This window comes from Patella vulgata, chromosome 2 (genome assembly GCF_932274485.2).
Source record: "Patella vulgata chromosome 2, xgPatVulg1.2, whole genome shotgun sequence".
In the NCBI taxonomy this organism is placed as follows: domain Eukaryota; kingdom Metazoa; phylum Mollusca; class Gastropoda; family Patellidae; genus Patella; species Patella vulgata.
Genome location: NC_065880.2, coordinates 21,330,854 through 21,350,624, shown reverse-complemented (window position 1 = coordinate 21,350,624; position 19,771 = coordinate 21,330,854). Strand labels below are relative to the sequence as shown.

Sequence of the window (19,771 nt, the reverse complement as noted above, 5' to 3'; positions counted from 1 at the left end):
TTATAATTAAAAGGTAAGTTTTGTCCCTGTGTTAATGAGGGAATTGTTTTGTTAAAATTGACTTTATTGATTCTATCCAAGTATATATGATGAATGGCAGTGATGTATTGAAATCAGTTGCCATATTGATTTTATAGATATAACTATGTTTCATAATTACAAATGGCGCGACTATTTCATTCTGATATAGCTTGTTAATACACAAATAGAGGAAATATTTTCCAGAAAAAATATCTTCTAATAATAAAAGCAATATCCAATGCAAAATAAAAAATTGAAGAAGCTAGATTATTTGTTTTCATATATTTCTTCATATAAATTTAATAAAAAAAACCCTACAGAACCAAAAATTGATGATTCTTTTAGTTTTGTTCATTGTTTATTGAAATAACACATTAGATGAACTTAATTCAATACTTTATTTTTATCCAGATTAAAAAGGTTTCGTTCCTTTAAATTTAAACTAACAACTTGATGTAAAATGTTCACATATATTTCTATGGGCAATTTGAGTCTGACTGAAATATACAAAGAAATTGTTATATTATAAAAATACACTAAGTAATTAATTAAAACTGATCACAGCACCTCCTTTAATCAAATAATATGTTATTCTATGAAGAAATTAGATAGGTATAAAATTGAATTACATATATGTAATCATGTACCATCTGTTTGTGCTATTGGTGGTACTAATCTGTAGAAGTCATTTTGAATCATAAATTTTGATGAGATGCATTTTGTTATGGATGGCCTATTGATCTGAATTAAAGTTTTCTGAGAACAGGCCAATGGATGTGTTGATACATAATTTGTTATAACTATGCTCTATATTTTAATGTTTATCTGATCTACTTCTTTCATGTAAAGGTGTTTACAGATTGAGTAGCCATTCCATTCCAACATGTTTACAACCTAGGCTATTGCTGCAACTGACCATATGCCCTTTGACCTATGGTATACAAGGTCAATAATAGTGACCTCTTGTATCCATATAAACCAAGTGGGTGGTGAAGGGTTCACCCAATTTAATAATCCTCACATGTTTTGTTGACGTATAACACTCTTCAAAACAACTCATAAACAGCTTATATACATGATAATATATCTACTTTTCTATCATCAAATTATACCTTTTAATATACTTATATATATATATTTATAAGGGTTTCATATACTTTTTGTATATTTTAAATAAAGAGTTTGACATTTTGTTGTTAAGGTGTTAGTTGATAAGATACCTTAAAGAAAAAACAATATGTAAATTTATATGGTTTTTTTTAGTGTTTAGATTTGTTTGAAATCCAATAGCTTAATGGTCAAAAGCTTTGAGAAAAAAGAAATCAAGTGCTTTGATCATTTTATGCAATTTTATATTGTAGAGATTTTTTTGTTTTTAAGAAAAAAAAAACCCATTGAAAGAGATGCAATTTTCCAGAAAATTTAGATTTTATTTTATCCATGAAATTGAGATCTATATTTTAACTAAATGATGGAGTGGCTGCTCAATCTTTTCTTCTCGCTAAGCATTACCTTACTCTTTTAGGTAATAAAAGGCGTTTTGAAATGCATTGCACACTTTTTATGTAATTGTAGTTTTTTTTACATTGAATAAAGACTTGTTGAAAATACATTAAAATAGTGCAAATTGGATCTTTAAATACATTCCTCTTAACTGACAAAGAGCTGAAAATTTGAAATATGAACTCACTGACATAGAGGGCCTCGAACTTCAATTTAACAATTCAAGAAAAAAATGAAGTCAACTATTTGACGATACAAAAGAATTGTTTAATAATTTGAGTTGGAAAGATGAGCGGCAAAGTGTCAGTGATAACTTATACTCTGCTCTATTATACCCGTTTATCCCATTTGATTGACAGTCTATTTGCAAAGTTATCACCTGACACACTGGTCATGTGACATCTTTTGTTATGCAGAAGGCCTTGTTAACAATGTTTCTACATTGAGCACTACATTCACCTGTGTTGGGTAGAATTTAGTAGTTTATGTGTTATGACAAGCAGCAATCGGTTAGCTATACGATAAGGACTTTGAGACCTATCAGTTTTATAGATGATCTACTTGGATAACACTCCGAGTTTCCCCTCAAATAACACGCCAAGACGGAAGAGTATTAAACCAATAAAATACGATTGATTTCTTGGGTTGTGACAAGTTGGGGCTTTTACGACACTTGAGCTGATGTCGGCTTGTCTTTAAGAGATTTGGTAATTGGCTTTTCTAGTTTGTGTCAGACATTATATTTTAACAAATTTAAAGCGGGTGGTCTGATGCCCTAATTGTATAGATAATTTTAAGGTAGCTAATGAAGTAGAAAATGAAATTCATTGGTAAAGTATTAAACTATGTTCGCTTTTTACTTGATGCTGAAGAAATGATTTATTTATGTATATTTGATTAGTTTCTTGTTTTTCTTCTTCTTTATGTGCAGATCAATATCAAATTTAATCATCCACCTTTTGTCTCACATGTCTATCACCTGAATAATTCCTGTAAATCATGAAAGACAACTACGTGATCGTATGACAGCAGGAATAAACTATTAAAGTCAACAACTGAAGTCGCATTCCCACATCAGCTATCTAGATAATAAATTCAAGATTACAGACCAATAACTACATCATAGCAGCTAATGCGCGCCAGTATCTATTGCTGTAACTCATGAGACTTTTGCAAGCTGAATGTCTCAAGGGAAATAACTCCTACCTAAATTTGAGCAGACTGACTGGTAAATTAAGAAATATGGGCACAATTATTAACCGTGCTGGAATAGTGCGACCAGCGAGTGGTCATTAGATGTGGATTGGTTGAGTATGGCCACTTTGGACCAATTCACTGTGAAAGCAATGAAATCACAAGCTAATAAATGGTGTATCAGCGGAGAGCAGAAACAGTGTTCAATCTATTCTCATTCAATGTAATTTATTGATTAGGTCCTAGAGACATAGCTTCAACCATCCCTCGTGATCGTATCAACTGTAAAGGTCATGTAATCTAGAACTCTTCATACACTCGCCTCTTTTTACACTTTTTATTTCCACAACAAACTGTGAAATATCAGAGTTTTAAAAAAATAATAATTTGCCCCAGTAACCAATTCCATCTCTTAATCATAGTTCTAAAAAGTAATGCTGGAAAACTAATAAAACATAAACAAAACAAACTGTACATGAATACAGCTTACACATCATTCCTCCATAAATGGTACAAGTGATGTCATGTATTCCGGAGAGAATAAGCATACCCTGGTGTGTGTACAACTGCTGTTGTCTGTGCAGCTCAGTTTGGACATAGGTTATTCAGGGAGCAGTTTCACAATGATATGAAATAACTTGTTCAAAATGTTTTGTTTTATGTCTTATCATTTGGGGGGGGGTTTGTGGGGGGATACATTTTCACTTATTTTCCAAAATAATTTAACGGATTTCTATATATTTATCAGCGTTGCTTATGTCATGCTTATTCACCATTATTCAACCAAATTTTTTGTCCTTGTGTAGGTGTACTGTAGGTGGGGGAGGGGACGCCGGGACGGGTTGTATGAACCCCAAAATTGGCCCCAGAAATATCAGTTACATCTTCTAAAACTTTAAGTTTTCTGATTTCTGGGAATTGATGTGTGCTAGAAAAATCATGAAAGATCTCTTAAGCTTTTTCATATATATATATATATTTATACTGGTACTCAAAAGAGATATGAGTTGTTTGGCAACCATTCTTTTTTTTAATTTACATAAACTACCTTGTTTTTGTGAATTTAAATCAGTGTCTGGAAGATTTGCATTCTGAAAAATATGTATAGCATATAATTCTTGTACTGATCAAATTCTCCAGGGTGATGTATTAGTTTTATATTTTATTTACATGTACTTATTAAATTATCTACAGACAGACAATCACAGAATATTGTTCTAGTTAGAAAATGATTCCACTTGTCTTTGTGGCAAATAATTTAAACATTTTCTTGTTCAGGCTGCTACTGGCAGCAGATAAGGATTTAGGTTCGCTTCCATCGTGGCTTATATCACAAATTGTTCAGATTGTTCATTCGTGGGTCTTAACCGCTGCTTCCACCTAGGATGATGTCGCAGACAAATCTTGTTTAGATCAGTGGTATACTATAGCTTACAATGATAAAACAGGTTAATGAGTGCAAATTATTAGAATAATTAATGAATTCATTGATTAATCAATCACTGAGCTGGAGGCATCTATCAAGAAAAAGTTAAGTACCCCACAATTGACATGATATAGTTATCATTGAAACAAACGATAATAACTACTAAAGAGCTAGAAAACACTAATATTACATGAAGCCTTAAGCTGTGAGTGATAACTAGCAAACATTAGTATCTGTTATCATAAATTAAGGGTGAAGCATGACATTGTTAGTTTGTTAAACTGACCCTGACCATAAATGACAGATAGGGTTGATGGGTCAATGTATTTAGAGTTACTACTGAAAATATTCACAAATCTTTTTGAGCTAAATAAAAGATACATTATTCAAGAGCTAAACATTTATTAAAATGACAAGACCATAATCAACTTGATTTTATTGATTTAATTTAAAAATGGGGAAGTGAGGCTAATCCTGGGATATACCAGTACAGTGGTTGCAATAATATATGCATTTTGTATTATCTATTTTTGAACTATTATAGCAGGAACCGCCAGTTTCTTATCTAAATCTTACATAATGTATCTTTTTATTACAGGCTAATGTGTATGTTTTTGTATAGTGTCTTTCTGGTTACTTAATAAAACTTGGAGGAAATGATAATCTTTTTTTTTTTTGCACCAAAGTACCATGGTCATTTTTGTACGCCCACATTGAAATGTGGTTATATATTGCCAACAATATACAGTATTAGAAGCCAGACATTATTTCTGATAATTGCTTCATGGACTGTTACTCTTGATTAAATCAGTTTTTAGCGACTTGTAAATTCTCCCTATGAAAGAATGAATAGGCAAAAATCTTTGAGGACTGCTCGCAGTTTTGTATATGATTATTAAGATATGTCATAACAGAGCTTTACAAATTTGCCAGACAGACATTTTTACTTCTCATATGGACATTGACTGAAAAAAGGATCCAATAAAGAACCTTGGTCATACATTTATAAAATATAAGATTGGTACACTCTCTCTGGGATGTTTTATGTCTGCTTCCACAATAGTAATATTGTAGACTTTGGTATACTTACAAAAAGACAGAGTAAACTTAGCTCTTGAAATGTTATGATATGCCAACATCTAGCTCATAGTTCACTGTTATAATATTAATATATTGCTGGACATATACTAAATGTACTTAGAGAGAAAGGATAATCAATGATATCAAATTAATGTAGCGCGATCACTAATATAAAATTGCTAGATCTTGAACTAGACTTGGCATTCAGTAATTGAAAGATAAATCATAATTATAAATAATTGTTGCTTTCTAATCTCGTTTCTCATTTCCTAGATTGTCTTGTTCAGATCGTAAAACCTGTAATCACCAATATTGATATATTTCTTTTTCCTCATGGTAATATTAAGTAATGAAGAGCAATGAGAGAAAATATAATTTAGATGTGTTAATTGAAAAGAACGGAAGACAAAAGTTTTAGCACCTGGTCTATGTAACATTATGCCATTAACAATTTATTTTATAACAGATTTACGATAACAGATATAATATGCTTAGAATGAACTTCTTCTTTATGCTGCAATATACTTTTCTGTTAATTTAGTTATCTTAATATCAAATGCAAAAAGAAATTGTTATAGGATGGTTAAGATTATTTTTATGTTGCTTAGAATTAGCTCGATCTTTATGCAGCACTATTCTTCTTTTCTGTTCATTTAGTTATCTTAATATCAAATGCTGAAAGAAATTGTTATAGGATCATTAAGATTATAACAAAAAAGAAGCTTTTTTCTTTGGTTAAGCCGCAATTTGTTTGTCAAAATGATAAATTTTATAACCATTGTTGTCTGGGTATGTTAGATAGTCTTTATTTTCAACAATGAAATAGGAATCTGATTTCTACATTAACAGGTATTACTCATGTAATGAACCAGAGTCGGATAATAAATGGGATAATGTGAGAGACAGTATTTGTCTTGTTGAATGGTTTCTTGAATTAATGGTGAGCCATAGCCTTGACATACAGGAGGGGGGAAGATATGTATTCTTTGCTTAACTTCACTGACATGATACACCCGGCTTGTCACAAGACACCTTCCTAATGTAGCATATAAATTGCTCTAGAGTATACTTATCTAAATCATGTTATAATAAGTGGTTACCTGCTGATCTTTATGGCTTTTCACTTACCTTTTTAACTGTCAAATAACAGTAAAGAATGGAAGGTCAAGCAAAAAACAGTATCTAGTCGTTTGGATGGGACAAAAACGAGGTCCAATGTACAAGTTTTAAAAGAACCCTTGACAGCTGGAAGTCAATAAAGAGTAGGTGGAAACACCGCTGTCTGGGCACACTGGATAGAACTTTAAACACCATTTCATTTTAATTTTATTCATTTTTAGAGAATCATTCTGTGAATTTTTAACAACCCTTGCCAGAAGTAGTATCTGGTGTTCAAGAAAGAAAGCAAACCCTGCCCCAAAGCATGACACCTGTCATTTATTTCTAACAATATAGTGGGATATGTTGTTGTTGTAGTAACATGATGTTAACAGTTTACCTACCTGTCCTGGTCACACTAGATCATGCTCAGGTGCTTAATATTAAAGAGAATTAATGTAACTACGAGGGGAAGTCAAGAGGTGGAAACGCTCGTATGTACCTTTTAATGTTTAATCATTTTTTTTAAATTGATGATGTTCATAATTGTATACAGTTTAGGATGAGTTAATAAAAACGTTCCTTCCGTGTTTTTTTTTCCATAACGATCAACAAATTAGATGTGATATTTAAGCAGAAGGAAATAAAATTGTCAGCCCAAGGTTAAGATTTAACTAAGTCTGGAAGAATGTTATTACCTAAAAAAGACATTATTCATTGGAAACATTCAATTTTCTAAATTGCTCCACTTTCCTCAAATAATCTGTCACTAGTCAGCCAGCTAACATTTTCCATTCCCTAAGGAAAAACTTGGAATAAAAATCATTAGGATACTTGTCACAAATAATATCAGAGTGAATTCCATAGTGCAGGAAATTGCGATCACTTTCTCTGAAGGAAGCAGGGAAGGTCGTGACGCCAATCAGATATTGAAAACAGAGTGAGGCAGCCAAGCAGAAAGCTTTGCCTTGCTTCGGAAATGAAAATATCAATATCCTATGTGTTGATACTGAAGCAGTGAAAGAAATAGATCATTGCTTGTTAATTGAATCTGGTAGCTGTGCGGACTCAGTGTCAGTTCGGACATTAGGAAAGAATATCATGAGTCGTAAATAAGCCATTCTGATGAATGTCACTCATATTGTTATTGATTTTTTCATAGAATGGTATTTTTCCCTTTTCAATATCCAAGCCTGATAGTTGATTGGTCATGCACCAGGAATTGTGAATGGTAATAGTTTTATTAGAGAGCTAATACAAATAGATAATGTATAGGAATTGTATAAGGCATTGATTATATCTAATGTGTTACCTTTGTTATTAAATAATAGTCCTACAGGAAAACACAGAAGTGAAGTAAACAAAGTGATTATTACATGAATATTTTGTCTTATAATTGAATAAATCCGTTTTTAACAAATCATGTTTCATTTGAATTTTGCATTGTCATTTTAAGACTTAAGCAACAACTTGTCAGGTCATGTGGCGAGAATTTTGCAAGGGAAACAAATTGTAGGTACTTGTATACTTTCTAAAGCAATATATGATACCTTTGTATTCAAACCTTTTTCTGGTTTGATTCCCTCTTGCAATGTTAGTGATGCAGGACGGAGGGCCTGACAAGGACAGCTGTCTAGTCGTTCGGATGGGATGAAAAACCGAGGTCCTATGTACACATTGGCGTGCCCATAAAAGATCCCTTGACAGTTGGAATTCGATATAAGAGTAGGCCGTAGTGCCGCTGTCCGGGCAAAATTTCCCTCATAGTACACTGTATGTCGTATGCCCATCATCATTAGCCCAGTTCGGAGCAAAACAGTAGGACGTTAAACCCCATTTCATTTCATTTCATCTTTGTATTCAAACCAGTAAATTTATACACAACACCAATTACCCCAGAAGAATATATTTTCACAACATTTTTTTTCTTTCTTATCTTTGTTTGTTTAAGAGTATAAATTCTGCGGTATTGTCCTGGAATCTTGTTTTGTATGTAATCAGGATGGGCTGATAAATAAACACAACTTATTTACAAGGATTATTGGTCTACAAGGCAATTCTGTCAAATTTAGAGTTTTTGAAAATGCTCTGTTTAAACATTTAACATAACAATCATCTGCTTTAAACTAAAGAAAGAAATTTTCATTAAGTAAATGATCTGGACTCTTATGTAAGTTAATGGTCGACCTTCTTTTTATTTTTATCGAAGAAGCTGTTTTCCACATTTTATTACAGCTCTAATGTCTTGGGTTGTTTGATTACCAGATTTCTCTTTGTAATTGTAATGTGTTTCTAAAATGACCAGCTAGGGAGTTAATTTGTTTTGTGTGACAGTCAGGTGAACTGTGAATAAGGTTTATAGCAGAATTAATGACATTATCTGGTTGAAGGTTCCACACTGAACAACAGTCCTATAAACAAGTATAGGATGACAATTATATGGCAATGACAGGCAATCAAGAGATTCACTATTAATAATGACAGAAGAATATACATTAATATCTATATAGGCATATTTTTTGATTCATATTTAATATCTATTTTTTTTTGTTTTTATTGATAATACTCATCTTTAAAAATAGCAGGAATGGGTTTAACATAATATAATAAAACAAGGAAGAAGATATTTATAGTATACCAACTGATTTCTACCGTAAAAAATATTTATTCTTCCACATGCATAATGTTGTCACGTACCCCTTTTAGTTTGTCCAGAATTACTCTACTGTATAGAGAATAAATTAGAATAGAATAGAATTTTATTGCATCAAAATGCACTTTTAGGGCAGCATACAGTGACAGACCTTTCTTTTCCTGGAGTTTCTGGCGCCAGACCCTGTAAACACTCTACAGGACAGAGCTATTTATTGTAAATTGTTTCAATGGCATTGTAGGTTAATTTTACATCACAACATATAATTACTTTTTTTTAACTCTCTTCTAAAATCTGCTGGTACATGTACCGTTATTGCTGTTGATTGGCAACGTTATGACGTTAAGAAACTAATACAGGATATTTTTTTAATTTTTATTTTTGTGCAATTCCATGTAGGAAATATATATTACCAAGACCTAGTGTGTAGACATTTTATTCTATCCATCACTCAATGCACAAATCTTGTAAATGCCATACCACAAGTCAAACTTTCTTGGAATCTTTAGCTTATGACAAGGAAGAACCCCTATCAAAATGAGTTGCCCATCCAGATATTGCTTCTGTCACTAGAATTCTGTAAATGCTAGTCAGATAGACATACAGTGGTACCAATTTCAAATTCAGTGTCACCCATCAAAGTATTTTCAGCAGTTCCCAAAACTTTGTAATAGTTCTACAGATCCATTGTTGGAACGTAAAGAAAATACCTGTTTCGTAACAAGGAAAGACCCTAATGATTTCTCTAAAAGTATTTGATATGCCATTGACACCTTGCACATTCAAAATCTTAACATTTTTTAAATGGAGCAAAATACTGTGACTTCCTCACTTCCCAAAGTTGATGGTTGGTGCCTCCCTTCACAGTGCTGATAATTGGTGTGTTGTTGTTAGCTGGCTATGCTATGTTGTTTTTCGGATTTGATTAGTCCCATGGGAGGAGCAGGTAAGGGCATAGACACTTTCACAAAAATGTACATATTAAGAAATCTATTACTATTATACAAAGACACTGCACAAGTCATAATGAAATTGTTGACATTCGTAGGCAATGCAGAATAAATGTGGCATGAATAGTTAACTTGACGGACAATCTTAGACATCTAGTGTGAAATAATGTAGAAGATAATCATTGAGGCAGTGAATAATCCATTCTACTTTAAACTACTTGACAATAATGACAAAACAAGAAAACTAGCATACTTTTTATCTTATGCTAACCGTATGACTAAATTATCTTCTTGCCTAATTAAACATCAGTCTACCTATAAATACATCTGTGAAAATGTCAAAGCTGTCTGTTTAATTTTAGCCAAATGGAAAATCAAACCAACACTTATTGATTTTTCTAAGCTGTTTTTGCCCTGGTATGTCTTTTATTACATAGAAGCTAAATAGGGATCGCAGGAACAGAAATACGCTTTGTGCCAATTTATTTGAGAAGCTATCACCTGCATCAACAGACAAGTGCAGAAAAAGCTGGAAATATTTTTTGATTGTGTTACAATTCCATATGGAAGCCATCAGAGCATTCTCTTGTCGGATATTATCACGAGAAACATGCTTCATTGCCAAGCAGAACATATCCATATTGACCTCCCATTCTACTATAATATTTTAACAGTTCTCACTGCCACAGATTCAATAGGGGGGAAATGATGTCATGATATGAGGCTGTAACAGGACAACCTATACTTACTCACTCTTTTATTGTTGCAACTGTTTTGTCGTATTACTTTGTGAAATAAGAATAAAGTGATGGCTGACAATATTTTGAATAAAATGATAATCCAATCTGATTAAAATACAGATCTATATGAAGATCTGACCGGTTGTAGTGGATGATCACATCAGGGGTCATACGAGCGGCTTTTGACCCTATGACATCAGACATTTGATTAACCAATCAGCGGGGATTACCCACAGTTCTGTGTACCTCACTCCCAAAATTTGCCGTAACAGACCATTTAATTGGCTAATACCCCATATAATCCAGACTGGGGGTTATAGAAGAAAGAAACTTTAGTGCATAAAACAACCTTACAAGGTTATGTGCATATACAAATAAACATAATAGAAAGATACATGAAACAAACAAAGGATACATACATTGACATAATTATACAAAGATACACAGCTTTACAAAGACATAAACGAATTGTATATAAAAGCTCCTAAACATTTTAAAATTTCTGTATTTTTATTCATCAACAGTATTTTAAATTGTTGTAAATCATTCAGTTTAAACCCTTCCAAATCCTAGTGTAGTAAAAACAAGTAAAACGAAACTTTGAACTATAAAAAACGAAACAAAATAGGATCTTTGTTTTAATCAGATTGATGATAATCCAAATTAACCTTGTAGATAAGCAGTAGACTAGGCAGGAATTTGCTTGGTGGTAGGGTGAAATGTGGGATGGGAGTGACGGGGGACTTAAGGGTTGAGTGATCGAAGGTCATGAAATGAGCTCCGATGTTGCTCATGCAACTGTCAAGCATATTGTCTTCTGTCTAAATGTGCTTAGTTTACACTGATACACTTTTATAGGCAAAACATTGATTTGCCGGTTGCTGTTTTTTGCAGGAAAAAGCAAATCAAAAACATTTTTTAGCGCAGCATTTGTAACATCTGATGGGTTTTAAAGGAGGAGTAAAAGAAGCCTTTAATAATATATTTAACACAATTTCGTTTGCTCCATTTATCATGCCAAAATTATGCCCAAAGAAAACAAAAGTCTTTCTTTATAAACAATAATAGCCCTGTTTAAGATGTTTATGTAATATATTTTTGTTCTCTTCTGTCATTACAGATTGTGAGCAAAGTTTCTGCCCAACCTGGTTATGATCTGGATCTTGGTTACCGTCTGCTCGCAGTATGTGCATCCCACAAAGAAATGTTCAGTGCCAAGGCACAAGGTTTGTGTAAATTTTATTAATTTAGATTATAATGAAACCAACATATACATATTCCATTCTAAGTCTTACACAGCTTAATTATTTCATTTATGGTAATCCCCATTCTTTTCTTCTTTTTTTTTTAATAATCCCTCTAATAATGTCTACTATCCAGTTAATCTGTCACGTAAGACTTAAATTAAAAACATAAATTTCTTTGGTGCAACTTCATAAATACATAAAAAAAATATTTAATTTTATATTATTTTTTTTTAAATTTAAAATTTATATTTTCTTTTACGTTTATTTTCCCTTAAATAACAGCTTCAGTTTTCTCCTGCTTAGATTATAGTATATGTATAATTTCATTAGATTTATTTAAAAATGTGGTCAGTTCTCATTTTCTTTTCTTTTCCATTTATTTATTTGGCTCTTTTTTTTTCTTTTCTTGTATGAACACTTATTGAAGTAAGTATTAAAATGAATTTGATTATTCACTAATTAGGTTATTTTGATTAAACTTCACTAAATTATGTTTTATTATACCCAGATTTGTTCACAAGCACATCGGTTACATTTGATTAATTGCACAGTTGAAATTGTTTATTATTTACACAAGCATCAAGATTCTTCTCTTCTTATTAATAGACAAAACAGACATATATAATAAAATAAAATATTTATTATTTTGGCAACAATTTAATTGATTGCTTGTTATCTGATTTTTTGTAAAAGTTGAAATTTTTTATATTTGTTATTTTTTTCTCCATATTCTTATTAATAATGAGGCTACATTAGAGAAATTATTCTTCAGTAAAAAAAAATATAAAACATACTTTTATTCCCCTCCTGAAATACTTCTATCAGTATTTCTTTATTGTATTAAATGTAGTTATGTTTTATGTTGTTTCATATGCCATGACAGCAATGTTAACATACAAATGTGCACAACTCAAACCATGGGGAATAACTCTTGGATAAACTTGATTGATTTGTAGCAAAGAATAAATAAATTATTCCCAGTTGATGGGAACATTAGGATGTATGTTTTTGATTGGTGTTTATTATAGTGATGAATAATTGATATGTTGATATTGATTATTATAAGACTACCGTTGTATATCAGTATATAGACTCTACTATATGTATCAATTATATAATACATTTAGTTATTGAACTATTGTGTATTTGTTATATAATCTTTTGTATTATTTATAGCAATGTTGCTCTTTGACATGCAAAGGGAGTGTATTAGATGTGGGGTCATGTGCGGCAAATGTGCTTGGGGCGGGGGTACATATTTAATAACCAGTTTTTACATGGTAATCAGAGACTTTTGAGCAATTATTATATTCATATATTTTGGCAACAATTTGATAGACTTCTAAAAACTTTAACTTACAAAGGTCGAGAGGGTCTGCAAATGTGGTTGGGGGGGGGGGGGCGGCGGAGTTGTTTTAGTCAGTAATAACCAATGTTTAGATGGTTATAGGTTTTAGGCAAATTATTATTCATAAATTCTGACATTAATTTTATAGCCCTCCCAATATTTATGGAGTTAGTGCAGATTTTTTCTTAGCGCCATTTTAGAGATACAACTTTTCAAATAAAATTATCTTTCTTTATTCAAATACTGTTTGAGAATTTTGTGTTGTGACCTCAGGCCAATATCCTTTTCAACCAATCGCAAAATGAATTTAAAGGTGCTGTCCCAGATGTATTTTTGTGATTAAAATTGTTTATCTTGTAATTCTGTGGAAAAAAGCTGTTAGTAATTAACCCTAGCTCTGTGATACTTTTTAAACAAAGATATATTTTTGTTCTATGTTTTTTAGTGTTTGATTAAACATGTCTATAAACCAAGCAGTTTTACCATGACATTTTTGGACCTGGAACCGGTCCCCAATCGCTACTCATCTTGTTCGTGTTGTTCTTGGGGGCAACACTCTATTTAAAAATACTGAAGCTCCCCCAAATTCATGTACTATCGACATGAAACTTGGCACACTTGTTCCTTGCAACAATTTTGCATTGGTAGATGGAGTTGGATTTTTGATATGTCGTCACAATTCTAAAATGGCTGCAATGATGATGTCATACTCGGTTCCTGGTCCATATTATGCTATTTCTGGTTCTAGTTCCCTTTCATTTTCCAGTAAAATGTAGAATTTTGGAAACGGAAGTACACCATTTTTGCATTATTTATTTATTTCGAGTCAGTATATAACCGTAAAACTTTCAGACACGGTTAAAAGGCTGTTCCTTTATATTCGATTTACACATTTAACCCAGCTTGTATCTGTGTACTCAGTCAAATCTGGGATGGCTTCTTTAAGGAATATAACAGGAAATAATGAGCCGTTGATTATTTTTGAAAATTGTTTTATAATAGATAAAGAGCTTTGTATAAACAAGAATTACCAAAGAAACTGATTTCAAGCTTGAATGTTTGAGAGAGTAAGGCATTGAGTAAGGCATGTCTCACTAACCGAGTTAATTCTGCTGTTGGCCGAGAAAGTTCCACAGGATTTTCCAATCTGGTTTTCCCCTTGTCAGCAAGGGTCTAGTCTTTTAAACTAGATGAAAATTCTGGAGTCCTGTGCACATGTGTTAGTGTGTACTTAAAGGAACCCTTTATGCTTGGTATTCAAATAGGCCGAAATTGTAGCTTATTTGTTGCATACTGCATGGCGTATGCCCATCCTTATTAGCCGAGTTTCCATGGTGCAGAAAAGTAGGATGTTAAACCCGATTTCACTTGATTTGAATGTTAGTAGTGTAGTGATGTATTGATCAAGTTGATGGAGTATGATGATTTTTGTGGAAGAACTAATGTTAAACTGTGTAACTAGATGTAACCAACTTGTCAAATAAAACAAGCAAGGACAACTGCCATTGGAAGGAAGTTGGTTACAGAACAAACAACATGTCGTCTGTTTACAAGAATTTTTCTTTTTGACCTCCACATATCACAACAGATCAAGAGGACACAAAGTATTTGGGTTGCAGTTTTGGCTTATAAAAAAAATGAGAATTTCAATCATTTTACGAAGTTATGGTTTTATTCTGCGATTTATTTTTGTTTAATTTTGTATAATAAGTTTATTTATTCCATCATTTTATTTGGGTCAAAATTTGATATTTTTTTTTTATGTGCTGATTTGTTTTGTTGGATGACAATCTGTTTTCATTGAAAATTTAGGTCTGTAGATAATGTCAGTATTGAGATAACAGAATAATGAAAACTAAAATTAGTAAACAAGCTGGCTTCCGCTAACACTTTCTAATCAATAATCAAAATAACGCATCAGATGAACCCAGTTCAATACTTTATTCAACTCAAATCAAAGAAGTCTAGCTCCTTTGAGTAAATTACATCTCAATTTGTCCTTTCTTTCATCTCTAATTGTTGCAATGATATAAATAAAATAAGTTGATAAAACCACGCAAAATGTAAATAAAATAATAATCTGTTCTAAACATATGCAATGAGTAGGGGTAGTTAAGGTTTCATCAAATGTAAAGTATACAATACCATGCATGAAAAATTTAGTAATAAAAAAAATAATAATAAAGTACTAAACATGTGCATTCAGTAAAGGTAGTTAAAATTTCATCAAATGAAAAATATGCATTACTATACATTATAAATTTAGTAATGAAAAAATAATATAGTGGCAAGTGGCCAATATAAAATTGTTCTATTCAAGTTGCACCTTTTTTTCAATGAGATTTTCGTGTTGTTGTTTTCATATGAGGAAGTTCCAAATATTTTGACATTGTGCCAGTTCTACTGTTGTCACACAGCCAAGAGAACTGATAGCATGACTTGAAACTATTGAAACTATGGTAGTTATTGAAGCTATTAACATTTGTCCGTTGGAAAAGAATAACTCTTGTCAATACATATATGTAGGCAATGATAGACATAAAAAAAGGTTGAAAGAATCAGAGCACAGATGAACATTTAAACCTGTCTTCCAAAAGAAAAGTAAACCACGAGAGAGCTAAAAGATCGTGAAGTTAATACAGAAGATATAGTTGTCCGTCAGTTTGTGTTGTGATCGGAAGCAAGTTAATTTAGAGGTTGTCAACCTATCATTAGATGGAAGGCATGTGTATATATATATATAAATACTAATTGTAGGCTATCATTATTATATTTTTCTATGCCCTCTATTAAAAATCTGGCAGTCCATCTAGCATTCAGGATCATATAAATGTTGACCTAATTCTTTTTTTGAATTGCCTGTCTTCATTAGCCTGGATGGAGAGCAGAAAAGTAGGACGTTAAACCCCATTTGTTTTCATTTTTCGAAATTATAATTTTCGCTATTGGTTGGAAACCATCTCAAATATTTTCAATTGTTTTGCGGAAAATTATTGGGAATTAAAACCATGACAACTTACGAAACCTTGTAAATACTCTCTTGTTCAAAGTTATGATCTTATCTCTTTAGATTAAACATTATTTTATGTAATATTCAACATTAGTGAGACAATGAAGCCTATGGAATTTCACTGATTTCAGAAATCTGCTTGCAGAAAGTTATATGGATTGCGACACTATAGTGAGATTAAGAACAAAATCAAATTTCAATGTTTTTTGAAGATCTGTTGCAGTATGCTATGTTAAGTTTTAGTAATGCTTATATGTATCAACAAATATCATCCAGTCTTTTTATAAACTAGGTTTATTGAAATTTCGAAAAATTATTTTCAAATGATTCCTGCTAAAATAGTGCTAATTTTTTTAATTCATATTCAGCTGCTATGGACAATTATTAATATTGTTTCATAAACAGATAATAAAGCTACTGGTGGGCATATTTCATTGTCTGGCAACCTATTTTTAATCGCTTCATCTAAGTTCTATAACAAGCTGAGCATTAGAGAAAATGATTACATAACAAATACTACATATTGATCACAGTGTGTATTATAAGAAAGAAATGTTGACTGTATTAAGACATGGAAGAAAGCGGGATGCTAATTGTTTGGCCAAGATTTAGAAAGTGACTTCTGAACCAACCCTCCAATTGGCACAAATCCAAACTGTTTCTTGCTATTTCACACTCTGAGCAAAGTCTAAGGCCACGTCAATCATTGGTATGTTTAACAAGAGCTTGGTCAAGCTTGAATGTTTGTCACGGAAAAATAAGGGTTAAAACAACCTTTATTCTGTGTACACACTATGTATTTATGATATTTAATAAAATGTAGGTTTGTGTTAAATTTGAAATTGATTATAGTAGTCTTTTAACTTTTCTCCAGTTATAAATTAGTATTAAGATTTGTTAAGAAACTAGATAGATGTTATTAAACCTGGAGATTCGGGTTAAAGAAAAAGATGGAAATCGTGATTGATTCAATTGGTTTGCCTGGTGTCTGTTTATACTAGACTTTCATGTCTTTTAATGTTGGCATGTAAAGTATTCAATTACCAATATCTGCTAGTTTCTTTATAATGAAAACTACAATGAATGAATGATTTATTATATTGTTATTCAACCTACCTTCCGATGTTAATATTCTTGTTTTAGAAATAATTAAAGGATACATACGTTTGACTTACATAACCATCCATTGGAGACTAATTATTTGTTGATGAAAACAGAATATCTAAGAAGTTGTAGCAACCAGGGAATCCTTTTCTACTTGAAATTTTAAAATTCTGTTATTATATATGAGTAATGTGTCACTGAGGGACAGGTGAAAACAGCGTCTTATTGTTCGGAGGTCCCGTGTACACATTGGCATGCACTTTAAAAAACTTTGACAGTTGCAATTCGAAATAAGAGTAGTCCATAGCTACGCTGTCCAGGCAAAATTTCCCTCATAGCACACACTGTATGGCGTATGCTCATCTTCATTAGCCCTTTCGGTGTAGAAAATCAGGACTTTAAACCCCATTTCATTTATCTTCACAGGCTAGTCGGTCAACCTTATCGTATATAATTTACTTCCTAGAGAAAAGCATACTTTAAATTACAAATAAGTTTTCTGGTTACACCAGGTTACGTAATTAACTTTGAAGAAGGATGTCTTTAACTTATTCAACTATCTTCTTAAAATTAAAATGTTGTTGGTTTTGTTTTTTTTTGGGGGGGGGGGGGTCAAAAAACATATCAATATTAACCATGATACCTTCGAACCATTACTCTGTAATAAAGTGATGAAATAAGATAGCACATCAAATGCAAATAGGAGTAGTTAGTGACCCGTGAATTTATGTATTTGCATGACCTCACTTGATGATATTTCTTAGGTTTATTCTAAAGTAGAACATTATATATATATATATATATATATATATATATATATATATATACAAAAGAAATGGCTTCTGATTTTAACGGCCAAAAGGCAATCAAATGTCTATCATGGCATCTAAATAATTTGATAACCCAGTGACAGGAATCAAAAGAAGTTGAAACGCTGTATTCATATTCAGAATTACTTTATTGAAAAAAGTCAAGAAGAAACTCCCATTTACGAAACACTGCAGCGATTGATAATTGATTTTAGCTTGTTATCAGATAAAGCAAGGCTTTACACATTTTTTTTCAATTTATCATAGTGAAACAAACTTTTTTTTAGACATAGCCTATGTTAACCTACAGGGTTGTGGCTTACACTGAAATCACCTCCAAATTTGTTTGTTGAATGCAAGGAATGGCCTATTTGTTACTGTGTATTTGATTTCAACTTTTATACAACTATCAGTTTAACTACAATACACCAGTTTCACAAACACTCACTTCAGTATTAACACTAGAAAATTTAATCATTACATAATCCCCCATTTATTGTCCTAGATTAGCTATCAACAGACAACATTGTATAGAGAGGTCAGAGCTGGTCTTTATCTGTCATCCTATATAAAATGAATAAAGCAACAAGCATGTAATGAAATACTACACCATTTAACATGCTGTGTATATCTGTATCTGATACACACAACTTACTGTTTTTGTCAGCAGTCGGGGATCAGCAGAAGTGAATCTCGATGTGATAGTAGAGCAACAAATTGTAAAGAGCTGGGCAAACAAAGTTTCTGCTTTGTTTGTAAACATAAAAAATCTATAAATTCAGATAAAGGCCACACTGAATAAAAAGATTTTCCATTTTCAAATTCAAAAAATTGTTTCTTTCATTTCCCTTCCTGTACGAAATGCATGGAGTTATATTAACATACTTGATGAGACTATTACAGGGTAATATAGATTCTCTAAGACCTTTATCCTAGTCATGTGCAAGTTCCAGAAGTTCTGTGATACTGTGATCTGTTGTTGATTTCAAAGATTTGCCTACTTAAATCCATATTTATTTAGTGTCCTATTAATCAAAAAACAAACCCTTTAAGGATCGCCCAACCCTCAACATAATTTGTAATATTTTTTTTTTTTAATTTCATAAAAATATAAAGTGCATTTGACCTGACTATTTATTCAAAATGATAGGCCATTAAACTTTATGTGTGACTGATTTTCCCCTTCCTGACCTGACTGCTGTTTTTTTTTTTAGAAAAATAAAAATAATATACAGTTGAATCAAAGTAATAAACAATGCATTCATCATTTTTTTGAGCAATATTTATCTTTAGAAATAGACTGTGTTTATTTCGGTAGATCTTGCTCAGATGAAACATAGAAGTTTTTATTGTGACGTATTTGGCACTGTAATCAAGTTATAAACATGCATCAAACCCAATAGCCACTTATATCCTGATTTATTTTGCAACCTTAAGCAAGTGGCTTATAGCAGATCTAATTTCTGTGGTAAATGGAAAGATACACGTTTTGTTTTTCTTCGAGTCAAGCAGTAATTTTCCTGCTGGAATTTGAATTGTGTGGAATAAGCCTCAGGTCCATTTTAAAATTGATTGATATTGGAAAGGG

The 19,771-nt window shown here is 31.8% G+C and overlaps 1 protein-coding gene across 7 annotated transcripts in view; it reads left to right on the top strand.

The window, feature by feature from the left end:
- Positions 1 to 19,771, top strand: part of LOC126812303 (zinc finger MIZ domain-containing protein 1) — a 184,840-nt gene that overhangs the window by 120,324 nt on the left and 44,745 nt on the right. For all 7 annotated transcript variants that reach the window (XM_050538632.1, XM_050538623.1, XM_056099068.1 and 4 more), the window contains one exon: positions 11,786 to 11,891. In XM_050538632.1, coding sequence (XP_050394589.1) covers positions 11,786 to 11,891 — 106 coding nt within the window. The remainder of the gene's footprint in view (positions 1 to 11,785; positions 11,892 to 19,771) is intronic.